This window comes from Tachyglossus aculeatus, chromosome 2 (assembly GCF_015852505.1).
Source record: "Tachyglossus aculeatus isolate mTacAcu1 chromosome 2, mTacAcu1.pri, whole genome shotgun sequence".
NCBI classification, from domain to species: domain Eukaryota; kingdom Metazoa; phylum Chordata; class Mammalia; order Monotremata; family Tachyglossidae; genus Tachyglossus; species Tachyglossus aculeatus.
Window position 1 is genome coordinate 143,757,617 of NC_052067.1, and position 22,896 is coordinate 143,780,512.

The 22,896-nt window shown below is 45.3% G+C and overlaps 1 protein-coding gene across 2 annotated transcripts in view; it reads right to left on the reverse strand.

Annotated features, from left to right (window-relative positions):
• The window catches only part of SINHCAF (SIN3-HDAC complex associated factor), a 64,204-nt gene that overhangs the window by 16,783 nt on the left and 24,525 nt on the right, over positions 1 to 22,896 (reverse strand). Inside the window, exons 2-3 of one of the 2 annotated variants that reach the window (XM_038740119.1) lie at positions 7,178 to 7,253; positions 2,526 to 2,672 (exon numbers count right to left, since the gene is read on the reverse strand). In XM_038740119.1, coding sequence (XP_038596047.1) covers positions 2,526 to 2,653 — 128 coding nt within the window. In that variant the 5' untranslated portion in view covers positions 2,654 to 2,672; positions 7,178 to 7,253. The remainder of the gene's footprint in view (positions 1 to 2,525; positions 2,673 to 7,177; positions 7,254 to 22,896) is intronic. The other variant, XM_038740128.1, reaches the window with a different exon arrangement.

Below are 22,896 nucleotides of genomic sequence, written 5' to 3' on the forward strand. Positions count from 1 at the left end.
GTGCATTCTTTCCCAGCGCTAGCTCACTGCTCTACAGACAATAAGCGCTTAATTCATTCAATTCATAGAGAAGCAGCGTGGCTCAGTGGCAAGAGCCCAGGCTTTGGAGTCAGAGGTCATGGGTTCAAATCCCGACTCCACCAATTGTCAGGTGTGTGACTTTGGGCAAGTCACTTCACTTCTCTGGGCCTCAGTTACCTCATCTGGAAAATGGGGATTAAGACTGTGAGCCCCATGTGGGACAACCTGATCACCTTGTAACCTCCCCAGTGCTTAGAACAGTGCTTTGCACAAAGTAAGCGCTTAATAAATGCCATCACTATTATTATTATTCACTCAATCATATTTATTGAGCGCTTACTGTGTGCAGAGCACTGGACTAAGCGCTTTGGAAGTACAAGTCGGCAGCAACAGGCTCACAGGCTAGAAGGGAGAGACAGACAACAAAACAAAACACACAGACAGGTGTCAAAACCGTCACAATAAATAGAATTACAGCTATATGCACATCACTAACAAAACAGAGTAGTGAATATGCACAAGTAAAATAAATAGAGTAATAAATCTGTACAAATATATACAAGTGCTGTGGGGAGGGGAAGGGGGTAGGGTGGGGGGGAATGGGGAGGAGAGATGCTATTACTACTATTAGATGGACTGTTTCTGTGGAACAAATCAACCTGAAATTACCTAATTCTCTACTGCGTTTGGATAGTGAAAACCTACGGTCTTCAGGAAACCCCCAAGTGGTTAGCAACAATAATTATTGGCATTTGAAGGTGGCATTTGAAACCGTGTTTTTAGTTCTTTATTTCAGCTCGATCTTCTAGGCTGGGAGCCTGCTGTTGGGTAGGAGCCGTCTCTCTACGTTGCCGATTTGTACTTCCCAAGCGCTTAGTACAGTGCTCTGCACACACTAAGCGCTCAATAAATACGACTGAATAAATGAATGAACTAATCATCTCCTCATTCCCACTTGTGTACTCTTTCCCAGCGCTTGGAACAGTGGTCCGCACACAGTAAGCATTTAATAAACACTATTACCACTAAAAGCAGTGTGGTTTAGTGGATAAAAGCACGGGCCTGGGATCCAGAGGACCTGGGTTCAAATCCTGCTGTGCCAGTTGTCTGCCAGGTGCCCTTGGGCAAGTACCTTCAACTTCTCTGGACTTCAGTTTCCTCAACTGCAAAATGGAGATTTAATCCCTGTTGCTCCTATTTAGGCTGTGAGCCCCATGTGGGACAAGGACTGCATTCATTCAGTCGTATTTATTGAACGCTTACTGTGTGCAGTGCACTGTACTAAGCATTTGGGGAGTAAAAATCACTGTATCATCGGGCCTGCTAATCAGGTAGCTTGTATCTACCCCAGTGCTGTGCTTGCCACATAATAAGCACTTAACGAATCAAGCGCTTAATACAGTGCTCTGCACACAGTAAGCACTCAATAAATACGACTGAATGAATAAGAAAATATCAATTACAGGAGGGAGGGGGGTGGTACTTCTGTCTGAATTTTGAGGACATATCTGCCAAACCTCTAGACTTTTACCTCACTGTGGGAAGGGAATGTGTCTTATTGTTGCATTGTACTTTCCCAAGAGCTTAGTACAGTGCTCTGCACACAGTTAGTGCTCAGTAAATACAACTGAACGAATGAATGAATTCTGTTATAACGCAGTCTCCCAGGCACCTAGCAGGGGCTCTGCACATGCTCTCCCCATCGTCCCCCTCTCCATCCCCCCCATCTTACCTCCTTCCCTTACCCACAGCACCTGTATATATGTATATATGTTTGTACATATTTATTACTCTATTTATTTTACTTGTACATATCTATTCTATTTATTTTATTTTGTTACTATGTTTGGTTTTGTCTCCCCCTTTTAGACTGTGAGCCCACTGTTGGGTAGGGACTGTCTCTACATGTTGCCAATTTGTACTTCCCAAGCGCTTAGTACAGTGCTCTGCACACAGTAAGCGCTCAATAAATACGACTGATGACGATGATGATAAGTGCACACTAATAATAATGATGGCATTTATTAAGTGCTTATTATGTGCAAAGCACTGTTCTAAGCGCTGGGTAGGTTACAAGGTGATCAGGTTGTCCCAGGTGGGGCTCACAGTCTTAATCCCCATTGTACAGTTGAGGTAACTGAGGCACAGAGAGGTTAAGTGAGTTGTCCAATTGGCGGAGCCGGGATTTGAACCCATGACCTCTGACTCCAAAGCCCATGCTCTTTCCACTGAGCCACGCTGCTTCTCTAATAGTCAGTTATTGAGCGCTGACTGTGTGCAGAGCACTGCGCTAAGCACTTGGGAGAGGACAATCTAACACATACATTTGATTGGTTGAATCAGAAGGAACTAGTCAAGCTCAAATAGCAAAAAGAGAGTGAGCTAACCACCAGGCAGTCAAAGAAACCCAATCGCCCGGGGCGTTTTGTCTCATGTCATTTCACTCCCCGGCAAAATTCACTTTCCAGACCAACAGGGAACCCGCCATTTCCATCCGATCTTACCCAAAGCAACTCTGGAAATCCTTCTCGTAGCGTTTACTGTCGGTGAAACGGGAACTAGACGACTTAGCTCTGCAGATGCAACAGCCTTCTATACTCCGGTACATCTTTGGCTTGTGAAAACCAAACATCTTCTCTGCTCGGAGCAGCCTGGAAGAGCAAACGGGAATGGTCACGGGGGGGTTCAGGCGCAAAAAGCCACGGAAGCGGGGCGCCGACTGACCCATCTCCTCACGGAACAGCTCAACCAGATGAAGACACAATAATAATAACGACAATGATAATAATGGCATTTTAAAGTGCTTACTATTGTATCAAACACTGTTCTAAACCCTGGAGTAGGAACAAGCTAATGAGGATGGACACAGTCCCTGTCAAAGCAGCATAGCATAGTGGAAAGAGCCCGGGTTGGGAGTCAGAAGTCATGGGTTCTAATCCCGGCTCCGCTGCCTGTCAGCTGTGTGACTTTGGGCAAATCACTTGACTTCTGTGTGCCTCAGTTCCCTCATCTGCACGATGGGGATTTAAACAGTGAGCCCCACAAGGGACAACCTGATCACCTTGTATCCTCCCTGGCACTTAGAACAGTGCTTTGCACATAGTAAGCGCTTAACAAATGCCATTATTATTATTGGGAGTCAGAGGTCGTGGGTTCTAATTCTGGCTCTGCCACTGATCAGCTGTGTGACTCTGTGAGCAAGTCACTTGACTTCTCTGTCCTCAGTTACCTCAGCTGTAAAATGGGGATTAAGACTGTGGGCCCCACGTGGGACAACCTGATTACCCTGTATCTACCCCAGTGCTTAGAACAGTGCTCGGCACATAGTAAGCACTTACCAAATGCCATCATCATCATCACACATGGGCCTCACAGTCTCAATCCCCATTTTACAGATGAGGTAACTGAGGGCCAGAGAAGTGAATTGACTTGCTTAAGGGTCACACAGCAGACAAGGGGCAGAACCCAGGTCCTTCTAACTCCCAGGCCTGTGCTCTACCCACTAGACGACACTACTCTTCCAAGTGCTTAGTACAGTGCTGGGCACTCAGCACTCAATGTATATTGATGATTATAGTATGCTTACTGTGGAAGGGTGTTCACACAGTAGTGTGGCAAAATAGACCAAAAAAAAAAAAATCACACAACTTCAATAGTTTTCACCTTTTGCAAGAAGAATGACTTCCTGGGCATTTTTCCTATATTTAAACAGGAGCCACCTCAAATCTCTAATCTGGCAACACATTGAACTTATGACATTATCAGGTCACACTCCAACTAACCTGAATTCAAATTATATAAGCAAAACAGGTCTTGCAAAGACTACTCCTGGAGCTTTTCGGCAGCCCTTCACATCCTATCACGTGCCCCCTTACCAAATGTTTCTCTACCCCCAGGGGCAATTTTGCTGAGATATCTGGACGGTTTTGCAGCCTTAGCTCTGAGATGGGAAGAGAATATAAAGGCTGGTTAAAAAAAACAAGTACACTGAGCCTCTGAAAAGCAACTCAAAATAATTCAGATACGGAGTTTTTAAAATCCCGATTGCCCAATGATGGCATTTGTTACTATGTGCCAAGCACTGTTCTATGCGCTGGACGAGGGAAATACAGGTGATCAGGTTGTCCCTCGTGGGGCTCACAGTCTCAATCCCCATTTTACAGATGAGGAACTGAGGCCCAGAGAAGTGAAGTGACTGGCCCAAAGTCACAAAGCAGACAAGTGGCGGAGCCGGAATTTGAACCCAAGACCTCTTACTCCCAAGCCCAGGCTCTTACCACTGAGCAGCGCTGCTTTTCTACCTTAATTCTGTTTGTAAAAATCCTGGTGAAGCTCCCCCATATTGGCCATGTTTAAAATTACCATCTACTTTCAATGGCATTCAAAAAGCCAAAGAAAACGAAAAGAGAGAAAAATAAAACCTCAAGACATATCAGAGTGCCAATTAAAATTACAAACTCAAGTCAGTATTACATAATAATAATAATAATAATAATGGCATTTATTAAACACTTACTATGTGCAAAGCACTGTTCTAAGCGCTGGGGAGTTTACAAGATGATCAGATTGTCCCACGTGGGGCTCACAGTCTTAATTTTAGACTGTGAGCCCACTGTTGGGTAGGGACTGTTTCTGTATGTTGTCAAGTTGTACTTCCCAAGCGCTTAGTACAGTGCTCTGCACACAGTAAGCGCTCAATAAATACGATTGATGATAATCCCCATTTTACAGGTGAGGGAACTGAGGCACAGAGAAGTTAAGTGACTTGCCCAAAGTCACACAGCTGACAAGTGGCGGAGCCGGGATTTGAACCGATGACCTCTGACTCCAAAGCCCGGGCTGTTTCCACTGAGCCACGCTGCTTCACCATTCTTACGGTACTTATATAAGCAATATAAATAATACATAGGGAAAGAGCACGGCACAGTGGATAGAGCACGGGCCTGGGAACCAGAAGGTCATAATAATAATAATAATAATGGCATTTATTAAGCGCTTACTATGTGCAAAGCACTGTTCTAAGCGCTGGGAAGGTTACAAGGTGATCAGGTTGTCCCTCAGGGGGCTCACAGTCTTAATCCCCATTTTCCAGATGAGGTAACTGAGGCACAGAGAAGTTAAGTGACTTGCCCAAAGTCACACAGCTGGCAGTCGGCGGAGCCAGGGTTTGAACCCATGACCTCTGACTCCAAAGCCTGGGCTCTTTCCACTGAGCCACGCTGCTTCTCATGGGTTTTAATCCCTGCTCCTCCACTTAATTCATTCATTCAATCGTATTCATTCAGTGTCGAAGGCAGCCAAGAGGTGGAGGAGGATTAGGATAGAGTAGGAGCCCTTGGATTTGGCAAGAAGGAGGTCACTGGTGACTTTGAGAGGACAGTTTCGGTGGAGTGTAGGGGATGGAAGCCAGACTGGAGGGTCTCAAGGAGAGAGTTGGCGTTGAGGAATTCGAGGCAGCGGGTGTAGACAACTAGTTCAAGGAGTTTGGAAAGGAATGGTAGGAGGGAGATAGGGCGATAACTAGAAGGTGAGGTGGGGTCAAGAGAGGGTTTTTTTAGGATGGGGGAGACGTAGGCATGTTTGAAAGCAGAGGGGAAGGAACCAGTGGAGAGTGAGTGGTTGAAGATGGAAATTAAGGAGGGGAGGAGGGACGGGGTGAGAGATTTCATAAAATGAGAGGGAATGGGGTCTGAAGCACAGGTGGATGGAAAAGCACTTGGGAGGAGGGAGGAGATCTCACCTGAGGATACTGCTGGGAAGGATGGGAGAGTACCAAAGAGGGTTGAGAGCGAGGGGGGATGGAGAAGGGGAAGGAATGACTTTGGGGAGCTCAGACCTTGTCTGCTGTGTGACCTTGGGCAAGTCACTTCAGTTCTCTGGGCCTCAGTTATCTCATCTGCAAAATGGGGATTGAGATTGTGAGCCCCATGTGGGACAGGGACTGTGTCCCACCTGATTTTCTTGTATCCATCCCAGCACTTAGTACAGTGCTCGGCACAGAGTAAGCACTTAACAAATACCACAGTTATTACTATTATTTTTATTATTATTAAGGACCTAGTTCTAATCCTGGCTCTATCACTTGCCTGCTGGGTGACCTAGGGCAAATCATTTACCTCAGTTACCTCATCTGTTAAATGGGGACTGAGACAAATTGAGACTGTGAGCCCCATGTGGGACAGTCTTTTAGACTGTGAGCCCACTGTTGGGTAGGGACTGTCTATATGTGTTGCCAATTTGTACTTCCCAAGCGCTTAGTACAGTGCTCTGCACACAGTAAGTGCTCAATAAATACGACTGATGATTGATGATGACAGGGGCCGTGTCCCACCCAATCAACTTGTATCTACCCTAGTGCTTAGTAAAGTGCCTGGCACATAGTAAGCACTTAATAATAATAATAATAATAATAATAATAATAATAATAATAATAATGATACTTTTGGTACTTGTTAAGCGCTTACTATGTGCAAAGCACTGTTCTAAGCACTGGGTAAGATACAGGGTGATCAGGCTGTCCCATGTGGGGCTCACAATCTTAATCCCCATTTTACAGATGAGGTAACTGAGGCACAGAAGAGTTAAGTGACATGCCTAAAGTCACACAGCTGACAAGGGGTGGAGCTGGGATTTGAACCCATGACCTCTGATTCCCAAGCCCGTGCTCTTTTCCACTGAGCCACATCATTTAAATCTATGTATTATATACATATGTACACACACATATACGAGAAGCAGCGTGGCTCAGTGGAAGGAGCATGGGCTTTGGAATCAGAGGTCATGGGTTCAAATCCCAGCTCCACCAACAGTCAGCTGTGTGACTTTGGGTAAGTCACTTCACTTCTCTGTGCCTCAGTTCCCTCATCTGTAAAATGGGGATTAAGACTGTGAGCCCCATGAGGGACAACCTGATCACCTTGTAACCTCCCCAGAGCTTAGAACAGTGCTTTGCACATAGTAAGTGCTTAATAAATGCCGTCACTATTATTATACACACACATACACACACACAAGCACACACACATGGGCAGATTAGATCTGTGGAGATAATGTCACAGGGGTGGCTAAGGTGAACTAAACAAGGAAAAATGCAAGCAAGGCAGAAACACACACATCAACACACACCGTAATTCATTAGTGCAACAAAATTACTCACAGTCTGACGCTTTTGCCCTTTGCCTATTCATGCCATCTCTGACTTGTCTGATGTTGGTTTGTTAAAACAGCATGGCCTAGTGGAAAGAGTACAGGCCTTGGAGTCAAAAGATCTGAGTTCTAATCCCCCGTATGCCACTTGCCTGCTGTATGACCCTGGTGAGGTCACTTCATTTCTCTGCTCCTCAACTCATCAGTAAAATGGAGATTAAATAACTGTTCTCCCTCCTACTTAGACTGTGAGACCCATTTGGGATGGGGGGTGTGCCCACCTGATTTACCTTGCATTTACCCCAGTGCATAGTACAACGACTAGCCCAAAGTCACAGAGCAGACAAATGGCTGAGTGGGGATTAGAACTCAGGCCCCTTTGGCTCCCGGGCCCGTGCTCTATCCACTAGAACATGCTGCTTCTCAATTTATCATCTCACTAACCGGGATTTTACTAATCTCGCCCCTCGCAAGGGAGTCTTGTTTATTCTGTTACAGACCCAACCAGATCCAACTAAACCACTTGCTCTACAGGAAACAGAACGGGGGTTTCTTAAAAATGGGAAGTTCCAAATAGACATGTTCCGCTCTGAACGGAAACCATTAAAATGGACCTGAAGTTGAGAAAAACCCAAGAAGGGGAGAAGGCACAGGGGAAAGAAAACAGAGGTGCTGATTTTGTCTTTTACAGTTACATTCAAAAAGAAAAGGCCTCATGAGGGGCCGAAAGAGGATGAATTCACCCTATCCCTCCAAATACCCCTGCCAAGTTTTACAAGGAAGCACAGGCCATGAGAACACCCAGCACGTGGGGATTAAAGATATGAGTGGAGCATCTGAATCCAGGGCAGATAAGATTTCAACCTCCCTAGCAGACAGACAGAATCAGAAAAGTCCAGACCTAAATTCTCAAGGTCACGATTTAAATCCCTGTTGTGCTATTTAGATTTAAGAAGATATGAAAAGCTGAGGCCTGCAGGCAGGTGAGATTCTAAAGATGGGCTCACACTGTAGAGTAATAATAGCAATAATAATAACAATAAAAATAGGGGTATTTCTTAAGTGCTTACTATGTGCCAGGCACTGTTCTAAGCACTGAGGTAGACACAGTCCCTGTCCCGCATAGGGCTCACAGTCTTAATCCTACTTTATTATTCTCTGGGCCTCAGTTACCTCATCTGTAAAATGGGGATTGAGACTGTGAGGCCCATGTGGGATGATGATGGCATTTGTTAAGCACTTACTAGGTGCAGAGCACTGTTCTAAGTGCTGGGGTACATACGGGGTATTCAGGTTGTCCCATGTGGGGCCCACAGTCTTAATCCCCATTTTACAGCTGAGATAACTGAGGCTCAGAGAAGTCAAGTGATTTACTCACAGAGTCACACAGCTGATCAGTGGGGGAGCCAGAATTAGAACCCATGACCTCTGATTCCCAATAATAGATAGTGGAACTGAAGCTCAGAGAAGTGAAGTGACTTACCCAAAGTCACACAGACCCAAGCTCTAGCCATTATGCAACTCTACAGCCAGTGGCTTGTGATTCCTCTTGGTTCATCATTCATTCATTCAATCGTATTTATTGAGCGGTTACTGTGTGCAGAGCACTATATTAAGCACTTGGAAAGTACAATTCAGCAACAGATGGAGACAATCCCTACCCAACAACGGGCTCACAGTCTAGAAGGGGGGAGACAGACAACAAAACAAAACAAATAGGCATCAGCGGTTTACCTAACAAGGCTGATGAGGAATTAGAGAAAGTTCCATGAACACATATTTGGTCAATTCACCACTTAAAATAAATGGACTTGGATTAAACCCAAAACTTCATGGACAGAGCAGTGACCTTGGGAGTCAGGAGATCTGAAGGCAAATCCCAGGTCTGCCAAATAATCAATCAACGATTCATTCATTTGTATTTATTGAGCACGTACTGTGCGCAGAGCATTGTATTAAGTACTTGGGAAGTACAAGTCGGCAACATATAGAGATGGTCCCTACCCAACAATGGGCTCACAATCTTGAAGGGGGAGACAGACAACAAAACAAAACATAAAACTAATAATGATGATGGTATTAGTTAAGTGCTTACTATGTGCAAAGCACTATTCTAAGCGCTGGGGGGATACAAGCTGAGCAGGTTGTCCCATGTGGGGTTCACAATCTTAATCCCCATTTTATAGATGAGGTAACTGAAGCCCAGAGAAGTGAAGTGACTCGCCCAAAGTCACACAGCTGACAATTGGTGGAGCCGGAATTTGAACCCATGACCTCTGACTCCAAAGCCCGTGCTCTTTCCGCTGAGCCATGCTGTTTCTCTGTAGACAGGTGTCATGTAGACAGGTGTCAAAATCATCAGAACAAATAGAATTCTAGTGATGTTTACTGAGTGTTTACTGTGTGCAGGGAACTGCACTACGCCCTGCGGCAAGCACAAGAGAATGAGTCGGTAATAATAATAATAATGATGGCATTTGTTAAGCGCTTACTATGTGCAAAGCACTGCTCTAAGTGCTGGGGGGATACAAGGTGATCACGTTGTCCCATCTGGGGCTCACAGTCTTAATCCCCATTTTACAGCTGAGGTAACAGGCTCAGAGAAGTTAAGTGACTTGCCCAAGGTCACACAGCAGACATGTGGGGGAGCTGGGATTTGAACCCATGACTTCTGACTCCCAAGCCCGTGCTCTTTCCAATGAGCCACGCTGCTTCAAGTCGGTAGGCTTGATTCCCGCCCCCAAGGGGTTTACAGTCTACGGAGGAGAAATATGCTAAAATTCATCACAGGTAGGGGGAATGGGGAACCAAACTGGTCTTTGGAAGCCCAAATGACTCGACTTAGATGAGCAGATTTTGGACACATCATCGGGATGACTAATTATCTGGGAAGACACTAATGCTAAGAAAAGTCCTGACAAAGAAAAGACAAACCTGTGGCTAGATGGATAGAGACCGTAACAATGATAATGGAAGAACCATTAGAGAGGTTGCAGATTATGGCAGAGGAAAGGACGTTCTGGAGAAAGTATATCCATGGAGTTGCTATGAATCAGAAATAGCTTGAGAACATAATAATAATTATAATAACAGCCCTATTTAAAAATGTGCATCTCCTCCAAGAGGTCTTCAACGACTAAGTCCTCTTGGCATTGTGGCTAGAGCCCGGGCTTGGGGGTCAGAAGGTCATGGGTTCTAATCCCAGCTCCGCCACTGTCTGCTGTGTGGCCTTGGGCAAGTCACTTCACTTCTCTGGGCTTCAGTTACCTCATCTGTAAAATGGGGGTTAAGACTGTGAGCCCCACGTGGGACAGGGACTGTGTCCAATCTGACTTGCTTGTATTCACCCCAGTGCTTAGTACAGTACCTGGCACACAGTAAGTGCTTAAATACCACAATTATTATTTTCTCTTCTCCCACTACCATCTGTCACCTTTGCATTTATATTTGTGCCCTTTAATCACTGTCCCTCAGCCCACCAGCAATTAAACACAGAGCTGTAATTTATTTATATTAACATCTGTTTCCCTCTTTAGACTGGAAGCTCGTTGTGGGCAGGGAGTATAATAATAATAATAGCATTTATTAAGCGCTTACTATGTGCAAAGCACTGTTCTAAGCGCTGGGGAGGTTACAAGGTGAGCGGGTTGTCCCACGGGGGGCTCACAGTCCCCATTTTACAGATGAGGTAACTGAGGCCCAGAGAAGTGAAGTGACTTGCCCAAAGTCACAGCTGACAATTGGCGGAGCCAGGAATTGAACCCACGACCTCTGACTCACAGCCCGTGCTCTTTCCACTGAGCCACGCTGCTTCTCTATGCCAACTCTGTTATACCGTACTTTCCCAAGTGCTTAGTATGGTGCTCTATACCCAATAAGCGCTCAATAAATACAATCAATTGATGAATAAATTGATAAATAAATGCTGTGGGGCTGGGCTAAGTGTCCAACTGCTTAAGGTAAGTGCATAAACTACCAGAAGGGTGGGTAGGTAAGGGAAGTGCCATTTTCAGGGCCTCTGAAGGTGCCAGCAACTGACTGTGTGACCCTGGGTGAGCCAGTGGTAGTAATAATAATCATAATTTTGGTATTTGTTAAGCACGTACTATGTGCCACGCATTCTTCCAAGAGCTGAGATGGATACAGGTCAGTCAGGATGAACACAGTTCCTGTCCTATGTTGGGCTCACAATTCATTCATTCACTCAGTTGTATTTATTGAGCCTTACTGCGTGCACAGCACTGTACTAAGCCTTTGGGAAGTACAAGTCGGCAACATACTAGTAGGAGGAGTAATAAATCTTAGTTCCTGTTTTCCAGATAAAAATAATAATAATAATAATGGCATTTATTAAGCAGTTACTATGTGTAAAGCACTGTTCTAAGCACTGGGGAGGTTACAAGGTGATCAGGTTGTCCCACGGGGGGCTCACAGTCTTCATCCCCATTTTACAGATGAGGTAACTGAGGCACAGAGAAGTGAAGTGACTTGCCCAAAGTCACACAACTGACAATTGGCGGAGCCGGGATATGAACCCATGACCTCTGACTCCAAAGCCCGGGCTCTTTCCACTGAGCCACGCTGCTTCTCCAGATGAGGTAACTGAAGCCCAGAGAAGTGAAGTGACTCACCCAAGGTCACACAGCAGACACGTGGTGGAGCCAGGATTAAAACCCTGATCCTCCTGACCCCCAGGCTTGGGCTCTATCCACTAGGCCATGATGCTTCTCCAGTAGTAACAGTAGTCCCATGTTGGACAGGGGCCGTGTCCAACCCGATTTGCTTGTGTCCACCCCAGCACTTAGTACGGTACCTGGCCCATAGTAAGCGCTTAACAAATACCATTATTATTATTTGAGCGTCCCCTGGGAGCAAAAGGCTGCACTAGGGAAGGACAAAATAACCGAATAAACCTCCTTCTACCACTGCTGAGGGTGAATACCAATGGCTATGCACGCTCTAAAGAGGGCTGACGCAGGTTTACATGATGTGGGATGCTGGGAATCAATCATGGAAGGCCGGATGGGGGAGGAGGGCTCTGGATTTACTGAAGAAAGGAGTTCCAGGCCAGGGGATCAAACATCAGTGCGAGGCGGGAAGGTGGAGCAAAGTACAGTTAGACAGTTGAGTCTCTATCTCAGTTTGCTCACCTGGAAACCTGGGGATAAGATTCCTGCCCTCCACAAATCTCCTAGATTGGGAGCCCCACATGGGACAGACACTAAGCCCAATATGATCTTGTATCTACCCCCCAACATTTAGCACAGTGCTTTGCCGCATAGTCTAGGCTTAATAAGTGCTATTATTATTATTTTTAGCAATGGAAGCTGTCATTCCAGTGTCTGAATTCTTGTTTTGTTGTCTGTCTCTCCCTTCTAGGCTTGTGAGCCCGTTGTTGGGTAGGGGCCGTCTCTATATGTTGTCAACTTGTACTTCCCAAGCGCTTAGTACAGTGCTCTGCACACAGTAGGCGCTCAATGAATACGATTGATTGAATGAATGAATGAATGGGAAAAAAACCAGTAAAATGGAAGCCAACAATCCACTGACAATTGTTCTCCAATCTGTTCTGGATATGCCTTTCAACTGCACCTTAATTTGGTAAATATTTAACTGAACTCTAAGATTCTTCTTTAGGAACAAAGGCTGGGTAAAGGGACTATTGTTTTTATCTGACTGGTTAAAAAAAAGATCAACCATGAGATAAAACAGCCTCTGAATGGCAATTGTGTGTTGCAAGAAAGCAGCTTGGCTTAGTGGGTAGAGCATAGGCTTGGGAGTGTGAAAGATCTGAGTTCTAAGCCAGCGCTTAGAACAGTGCTTTGCACATAGTAAACGCTTAACAAATACCAACATTATTATTATTATTATTAATCCCAGCTCTGCTCCATGTCTGCTGTGTGACATCAAGCAAGTCACTTCACTTCTCTGTGCCTTGGTTACCTCATTTGTAAAATGGGGATTAAGATTGTGAGCCCCACGTGGGACAGGGACTGTGTTCAACTTAATTAACTTGTATCTATCAAAGCGCTTAGTACAGTTCTTGGCACACAAAAATGTCAGGGAGGGAGACATCTGGGAGTCAGAATGACCTGGGTTCTAATTCCGGCTCTGCCACTTGTCTGCTGTGTGACCTTGGGCAAGCTACTTCGCTTCTCTGTGCCTCCTCTGTAAAATGAGGATGAACACTATGAGCTCCATGTGGGACACGCAATGTGTTCAACCTGATTAGCTTGTATCTACCCTAGCACTTTGTACAGTGTCTGGCACTTTAAACCACAAAAAGAGAGACAAAGATGAGGCAATGCAAGCCATGAAGATAGACAAAGCCCATTCCCAACATATACTGTATTCTCCCAAATGCTCAGTCCAATGCTCTGCACACAGTAAGCGCTCAAATACAAATGATTCCCCATAAAACGTGTCTTAGAAGCCAAGCACCACCAAGTAGCCCCCACTGACTCATTTTGTTGTCTGTCTCCCCCTTCTAGACTGTGAGCCCGTTGTTGGGTAGGGATTGTCTCTATCTGTTGCTGAACTGTAATAACAATAATAAAAATAATAATGGCATTTAGTAAGTGCTATGTGCCAAGCACTGTTCTAAACGCTGGGGAGGTTACAAGGTGATTGGTTGTCCCACGGGGGGGCTCACAGTCTTCATCCCCATTATACAGATGAGGGAACTGAGGCCCAGAGAAGTTAAGTGACTTGCCCAAAGTCACACAGCTGACAATTGGCAGAGCCGGGATTTGAACTCATGACCTCTGACTCCAAAGTCATTCACTCGTATTTATTGAGCACTTACTGTGTGCAGAGCACTGTACTAAGCGCTTGGGAAGTACAAGTTGGCAACATATAGAGACGGTCCCTACCCAACAGTGGGCTCACAGTCTAGAAAGTGCGTACTCTTTTCCACTGAGCCACGCTGCTTCTCTTGTACTTTCCAAGCGCTTAGTACAGTGCTCTGCACACAGTAAGTGCTCAATAAATATGACAAAGAACTGACCAACTTAGCAATAATTTGTTCAACAGCTGAGGTGGGGAAGACGGGGAGAAACAGTGAGGATTCCAATCTCCCAGGAGCAAAGAATCTGCTCACACAGATATATAAAAATTCTGTCTTGAAATCCTACAAAGTGCTACTTCCTGACTCCCCTGGCCCTTTTTAAAGGCTATTTGTTAAGTGCTTCCTATAAACTAGGCCCTGAACTAAGGGCTGGGGTAGATACCAGATACACAGTCCACGTCCTCCCATGAGGCTCACATTGTCAACCCCCATTTTCCAGATGAGGGAACTGAGGCACAAAGAAGTGAAACACTTGCCCAAGGTCACCCAGCAGGAAAGTGGCAGAGCTGAGATTAGAACCCAGGTCCTCCTGACCCCGGGGACCCAGAATCTATCCACTAGGCCACGATTAAACTGCGAGCTTCATGGACTGGGTCTCACCTGATGAACTTGAATCGATCCCAGCACTTAGTGCGGTGGCTAACACAAAGTACTTAATCAATCAATCAATCAATCGTATTTATTGAGCGCTTACTATGTGCAGAGCACTGTACTAAGCGCTTGGGAAGTACAAATTGGCAACATATAGAGACAGTCCCTACCCAACAGTGGGCTCACAGTCTAAAAGGGGGAGACAGAGAACAGAACCAAACATACCAACAAAATAAAATAAATAGGATAGAAATGTACAAGTAAGACAAATAAATAAATAAATAAATAGAGTGATAAATATGTACAACCATATATACATATATACAGGTGCTGTGGGGAAGGGAATGAGGTAAGATGGGGGGATGGAGGGGGGACGAGGGGGAGAGGAAGGAAGGGGCTCAGTCTGGGAAGGCCTCCTGGAGGAGGTGAGCTCTCAGCAGGGCCTTGAAGGGAGGAAGAGAGCTAGCTTGGCGGATGGGCAGAGGGAGGGCATTCCGGGCCCGGGGGATGACGTGGGCCGGGGGTCGATGGCGGGACAGGCGAGAACGAGGTACGGTGAGGAGATTAGCGGTGGCGGAGCGGAGGGTGGGGGCTGGGCAGTAGAAGGAGAGAAGGGAGGTGAGGTGGGAGGGGACGGGGTGATGGACAGCTTTGAAGCCCAGGGTGAGGAGTTTCTGCCTGATGCGCAGATTGATTGGTAGCCATTGGAGGTTTTTGAGGAGGGGAGTAATATGCCCAGAGCGTTTCTGGACAAAGATAATCCGGGCAGCAGCATGAAGTACGGATTGAAGTGGAGAGAGACACGAGGATGGGAGATCAGAGGGAAGGCTGGTGCAGTAGTCCAGACGGGATAGGATGAGAACATCATTAACATCATTATTAGAGAATAATAACAATCGTCAATCGTATTTGAGTGCTTACTGCCCTAAATGACTCCTGAACCAACATTCTCATTGCCAGCTCTTCTATCTGTCCTCTGCCAAGCGCTTAGTACAGTTCTCTGCACACAGTAAGCGCTCAATATGATCGATCGACTGGTTGACCTGCGCCTGAGGGAAATTAAAGTATATCAATGCGGCTCACAGAACTCTTACAGTCCATGGCAATAATAATAATAATGGCATTTATTAAGCGCTTACTATGTGCAAAGCACTGTTCTAAGTGCTGTGGAGGTTATAAGGTGAACAGGTTGTCCTACGGGGGGCTCACAGTCTTAATTCCCATTTTACAGATGAGGTAACTGAGGCACAGAGAATAATAATAATAATAATGATGGCATTTATTAAGCGCTTACTATGTGCAGAGCACTGTTCTAAGCACTGGGGAATTTACAAGGTGATCAGGTTGTCCCATGTGGGGCTCACAGTCTTCATCCCCATTTTACAGATGAGGCAACTGAGGCCCAGAGAAGTTAAGTGACTTGCCCAAAGTCACACAGCTGACAATTGGCAGAGCCGGGATTTGAACTCATGACCTCTGACTCCAAAGCCCGTGCTCTTTAAACTGAGCCACGCTGCTTCTAAATGGCAATGGCCATTTAGGGGGGCTGAGATAGTGATAATAATTATTATGGTATTGGTTGAGTGCTTACTATGTGCCAAGCACTGTTCTAATCGCTGGGGTAGGTACAAGGTAATCAGGTTGGACACAGTCCCTGTCCCCCATGGGGCTCACAATCTCTATCCCCATTTTACAGATGAGGTAACAAGCACAAAAGTGAAGTGACTTGCACAAGGTCACACGGCAGAGAAGGGGCAGAGCCGGGATTAGAACCCACATCCTCTGACCCCCAAGCCCGGGCTCTTGCGGCTAGGCCATGCTGCTTCTCTGAGATGGTTGTGCAGGTGTGTCCTTGGGTGCTAAAAAGCGTTGTCATGATGTCCTACGCAAACACACACGGACCCAGGGCACGCCGCTTTAAACGGATTAATACTTGGCAAACCTATTAAACCTTTCCTGAGTTTGCCATCCTCAAGACCCCGGGGAATTCGTAGCTAACACACAGTTTTATTTTGAGCCTTGTTTACAGCAACTCCATTTTCGGATCGTGGCTGCTGCCTGATTGGGTTGCATTCGAGTGCACAGAGAAGAGTCTGAGACATTCCTTTCATTTAATCGTATTTATGGAGCGTTTACTGTGGGAAGTTCCTGCCGGAAATCAGCCAGTCAAATTTATTGGGCACTTACTGTGTACTAAGCGCTTGGGAGAGTACACTACAACAAAGAGACCCACTCCCTGCCCACAGTGAGCTAACAGGGGGGAAACAGACATTAATATAAATACACAAATTATGGATATAATAATAATAATAATGGTATTTGTTAAGTGCTTACTATGTGCCAAGCACTGTTCTAAGCGATGGGGGAAATGCAAAGTTATCAGGTTGTCCCATGAGGGGCTCACAGTCTTCATCCCCATTTTACAGATGGGGTAACTGAGGCACAGAGAAGTGAAGTGACTTGTCAGCTGTGTGACTTTGGACAAGTGGCAGAGCTGGGATTAGAACCCATGACCTCTGACTCCCAAGCCTGTGCTCTTCACACTAAACCACGCTGCTATATATAAACACATAAATTACAAATATAATAATAATGATGGTATTTGTTAAGTGCTTACTATGTGCCGAGCACTGTTTTAAGCGCTGGGGTAGATACAAGGTTAACAGGTTGTCCCACGTGGGGCTCACAGTCTTCATCTCCATTTGACAGATGAGGTAACTGAGGCCCAGAGAAGGAAGTCACTTGCCCAAAGTCACACAGCTGACAAGTGGTGGGGCAGGGATTCGAACCCATGACCTCTGACTCCCAAGCTTGGGCTTTTGCTACTAAGCCACGTTATGGATGGAAGTGGTAAGTGCTTAGTACAGTGCTCTGCACACAGAAGCGCTCAATAAATATGATTGATTGATTGATTGACTGATTGATTGAGGGGCTGGGCTTCATTCATTCAATTGTATTTATTGAGCACTTACTGTGTGCAGAGCACTGTACTAAGCGCTTGGGAAGTACAAGTTGGCAACATATAGAGATGGTCCCTACCCAACAGTGGGCTCACAGTCTAGAAAGGGGAGACAGAGAACAAAACAAAATATATTAACAAAATAAAATAAATAGAATGAATATGCACAAATAAAATAGAGTAATAAATTCATACAAACATATACATATATACAGGTCCCACAATGGGCCCCCGAAACAAGAAACCCCCCAAGTTTCTGAAAAATCCAGAGAAGGCTTCCCTGAAGCAACTAATAAAAATGCCCTGAAATGGAATGAAGCAGTGTGGCCTAATGGATAGAGCCTGGGAGTGAATTATAATAGTAAATACAATAATTGTGGTATTGTGGACTGTGTCCAACACAATTTGCTTGTAACTACCCCAGTGCTTAATACAGTGCCTTAACACTTATTATTATTATTTTTATTATTGTTCCATAGCTCTAAAATCCAGAAGATACTGGGGCTCAATTTGGATTGTCAAAAAAATAGTGGTCACCAATAGACTTCTTGAGGAAAGAAATGAACCTAAATTAACCTAAAACCAGGGATTAGAAAAGCTTTTCTTTAAAAAAAAAAAAAATCAATTACTGATGAGATTTTGCCTCAGAGTTCAAACCAAGTTTCTGATTTAAGCCTCGACACTGAAATTTTATAGCAGCCGAAGATGCAGAGCTTCAGGGTTTCAAACCAATCAATGGGGTTTTCTTAAGGGCTTACGGTACGCAGAAAACTGTACTGTTTGGGACAGTCTACTTTGATAATTCCTGCCTCCAAGGAGCTCAAAAATCTACATAGCTTACAGTCAATATTTTTTTTCTATAAGGTGTAAAAAAAGCATTACCTCACTCCATTATTTCTGCATTGCTTAAGAGCATTTGGCAAGCTTTCCCTCAAACGTCCTTTAAAGTCTGAGGAGAGTGGTAGTTTCCCTGAATAATCAAGAGAAGCAGCGTGGCTCAGTGGAAAGAGCACAGGCTCTGGAGTCAGAGGTCATGGGTTCAAAACTCGGCTCCGCCAACTGTCACCTGTGTGACTTTGGGCAAGTCACTTAACTTCTCTGGGCCTCAGTTCCCTCATCTGGAAAATGGGGATGAAGACTGTGAGCCCGCCATGGGACAACCTGATCACTCTGTAACCTCCCCAGTGCTTGGAATAGTGCCTTGCACATAGCAAGTGCTTAATAAATGAAATCATTATTATTATTACCAACTCTATTGGATTATACTTTCCCAGTACCCGGGTAAGCACCACAAATTAGGTGACCACAATCCCTGTCCACAAGAAGTTCATTTCGACTGAACGTGGTGGATGCCTTTTAGGGAGCTTACAATCTGATCCCTCCATCAATCAATGGTATTTATTGAGCACTTCCTGGGTCCTAAGCTCCTGGGACAGTCCAATACAACAATGAACTGACAGATTCCCTGCCCACAAGGAGCTTCCAGCCTAGTGGGGGAGAGACATTAAAATAAATTACAGTTAGGACGGGACGTCCTGGAGAAAGTGTATCTGTGGAGTCGCTATTGAATCGGAAACTATGAATCGGAAACGACTTGAAAGCACTTAGTAATAACAGAAGGAGCAGAGTAAAAGGAGATGCAAATTAAAGTGTTGTGGGGTGGGCTGAGTATTCAAGTGCTTAGTGGGTAGAGAATGGGAAAAAAGGTCTATTAATGAGACTGTGAGCCCACTGTTGGGTAGGGACTGTCTCTATATGTTGCAAATTTGTACTTCCCAAGCGCTTAGTACAGTGCTCTGCACATAGTAAGCACTCAATAAATACTATTGATGATGATGATGATGATTGATGATGAGACAGCCACTTTCTGCTCCACCACTAAATGATGACTTGATTACCAAGGCAACCTTAGGAGACTAACAGGGTCAAAAATCCGGAGAAGCAGCCTGGCCTAGTGGATAGACCACAGGTCTGGGAGTCTGAAGGACCTGGGTTCGAATCCCCACTCCGCCACATTTCTGCTGTGTGACCTTGGGCAAGTCACTTAACTTCTCTGAGCCTCAGTTACGTCATCTGTAAAATGGGGATGAAGACTGTGAGCCCCACGGGGGACAACCTGATCACCTTGTATCCCCCCCAGTGCTTAGAACAGTGCTCTACACATAGTAAGCACTTAAATGCCATCATCATTATTATTAATATTAATCAGGTTGTCCCACTTGGGGCTCACAGTCTTAATCCCCATTTGACAGATGAGGTAACAGGCACAGAGAAGTTAAGTGATTTGCCCAAGGTCACACAGCAGACAAGTAATAATAATAATAATAATATTAATAATAATAATGATGATGGTATTTGTTAAGCACTTACTATGTGCCAAACACTGTTCTAAGCACTGGGGGAATACAAGGTAATCAGGTTGTCCCACGTGGGGCTCACAGTCTTAGTTCCCATTTTACAGATGACGTAACTGTGGCACAGAGAAGTGATGTGATTTGCCCAAAGTCACAAATGGCAGGGCCGGGATTAGAACGCACAACCTCCACGACTCCCAAGCCCAGGCTCTTGCCACTAGGCCACACTGCTTCTTCTTTTATGTGACTGGGACGATAGCCAACTTTATTAGTTGGTACCTATCCCAGTGCTTAGTGCAGTGCCTGGCGGATAGTAAATGCTTAACAAATAACATAAAAACAAAAATCTGTTCTTCTTCCTCCTTAAACTGTGAGCCCCATGTAGGACACAGACAGGGTATGACATGGCTATTTTGCAAAGACCCCTGAGCTTAGAATGCTGCTTGGCTTATAGTAAAGCACTCAACAAAAACCACTATTATTATTATTACCATTATTCTGCTCACATTTGAGCTGGTTCCCTTCCCCACTGGGTGTGTAGACTCAAAGAAGGCCTCTGCTGGCATTCCTTCATTGTAATAATAATACTAATAATGGGATTTGTTAAGCGCTTACTATGTGCAAAGCACTGTTCTAAGCGCTGGGGAGGTTACAAGGTGATCAGGTTGTCCCACGGGGGGCTCACCGTTTTAATCCCCATTTTACAGATGAGGGAACTGAGGCACAGAGAAGTGAAGTGACCTGCCCAAAGTCACACAGTTGACAGAGCTGGGATTTGAACCCACGACCTCTGACTCCAAAGCCCATGCTGTTTCCACTGAGCCACGCTGCTTCTCTATTGTAATAAAAAGCCTGTTGTTGGGTAGGGACCGTCTCTATATGTTACTAACTTGTACTTCCCAAGCACTTAGTCCAGTGCTCTGCACACAGTAAGCACTCAATAAATATGATTGAATGAATGAATGAATAATAACAATAGTCATAATAATAATTCAGGTATTTGTTAAGTGCTTACTATGTGCCAGGCACTATACTAAGAGCTGGGATAGATACAAGAAAACTGGGTTGGAGACAGTCCCCATCCCACATGGGGCTCACGGTCTCAAGCCCCATTTTCCAGATGAGATAACCGAGGCCCAGAGAAGTGAAGTGACTTGTCCCAAGTCACACAGCAGACATGTGGCAGGGCCGGGATTAGAACCCTGGTCCTTCTTACTCCAGGCCTGGGTTCTATCCACTAAGCCTCGCTGCTCCTCTACCAACTCTGTTGTACTTTCCCAAGCGCTTAGTACAGTGTTCTGTGCATGGTAAGTGCTCACTGAACACCACTGATTGACTCACTGATTTCACCTAAACCAGATCTGCACACTCGCTGTTCCAATTCTGGTTCATTCATTCATTCCAACGTATTTACTGAGCGCTTAGTGTGTGCAGAGCACTGTACTAAGTGCTTGGGAAGTACAAATCGGCAACAGATAGAGAAAATCCCTACTCAACAACGGGCTCACAGTCTAGAAGGGGGAGATAGACAACAAAACAAAACAAGTAGACAGGTGTCAATAGAAATTTACTTCGATTACTCTGATCCCACAGCCACAGGGAATATAATCACCACTCCACCAGTCTTTGAAGAATTCCCACTCGGACTCGCAATTCCCAAATACTTCCCGGCCACTTTGAGGTCGGCGTTACCATAAAGCACTTGACTGATTCAATGCTTCTCCTCCAGCAGATTGCCCGGCTGAACCTGAAAGGCAACTGAAGTGTTTTTTATTTCCAGTCTGCTGGAAATGGCAAGGTCAGAAGCAACAACTTAGAAGAGCCCACTTTAAAAAAGCAGCGTAGCCTAGTGGAAAGAGCACGGGACCTGGATTCTAATCCCTGTTCTGCCACGTGTCTGCTGTGTGACCTTGGGTAAGTCACTTCACTTTTCCATCTTCGGTTACCTCATCTGAAAAATGGGGATTAAGACTATGAGCCCTTTCCAGCCCCACAGCACCTATGCACATATCTGTAATTTATTTATATTCACGTCCATCTCCCACTCTAGAATGCAAACTCATTACGGGCAGGGAATTTGTCTGATATTATTATACTGTACTCTTCCAAGTGCTTAGTAATAATAATAATAATGACAGCACTTATTAAGCGCTTACTATGTGCAACGCATTGTTCTAAACACTAGGGAGGTTACAAGGTGATCAAGTTGTCCCACTGGGGGCTCACAGTCTTAATCCCCATTTTCCAGATGAGGTAACTGAGGCTCAGAGAAATGAAGTGACTTGTCCGAAGTCACACAGCTGACAAGTGGTGGAGCTGGGATTTGAACCCATGACCTCTGACTCCAAAGCCTGGGCTCTTTCTACTGAGCCACGGTATAGTGTTCTGCACAGTAAATGCTCAATAAATATGATTGATTGACTTACTGACCAGGACTGTGTCCAACCTGATTAGCTTGCATCTACTCCAGCACTTAGCATGTAGTAAGTGCTTAGCTAATAATAATAAAATAATAATGATAATAATAATAATGGTATCTGTTAAGCGCTAAGTGCCAGGCACTGTACTAAGCACTGAGGTGGGTACAAGCAAATTGGGTCGGACAGCGTCCCTGTCCCACATGGGGCTCACAGTTTTAATCCCCGTTTTCCAGATGAGGAAACTGAGGCCCAGAGAAGTGAAGTGACTTGCCCAAGGTCACGCAGCAGACAAGTGGTGGAGCCGGGATTAGAACCCATGACCTTCTCTGACTCCCAGGCCCGGGGCTTTGGAGTCAGAGGTCATGGGTTAAAATCCCAGCTCCGCCACTTGTCAGCTGTGTGACTTTGGGCAAGTCACTTAACTTCTCTGGGCCTCTGTTACCTCCTCTGTAAAATGGGGATGAAGACTGTGAGCCCCCCGTGGGACAACCTGATCACCTTGTAACCTCCCCAGCGCTTAGAACAGTACTTTGCACGTAGTAAGCACTTAATAAATGC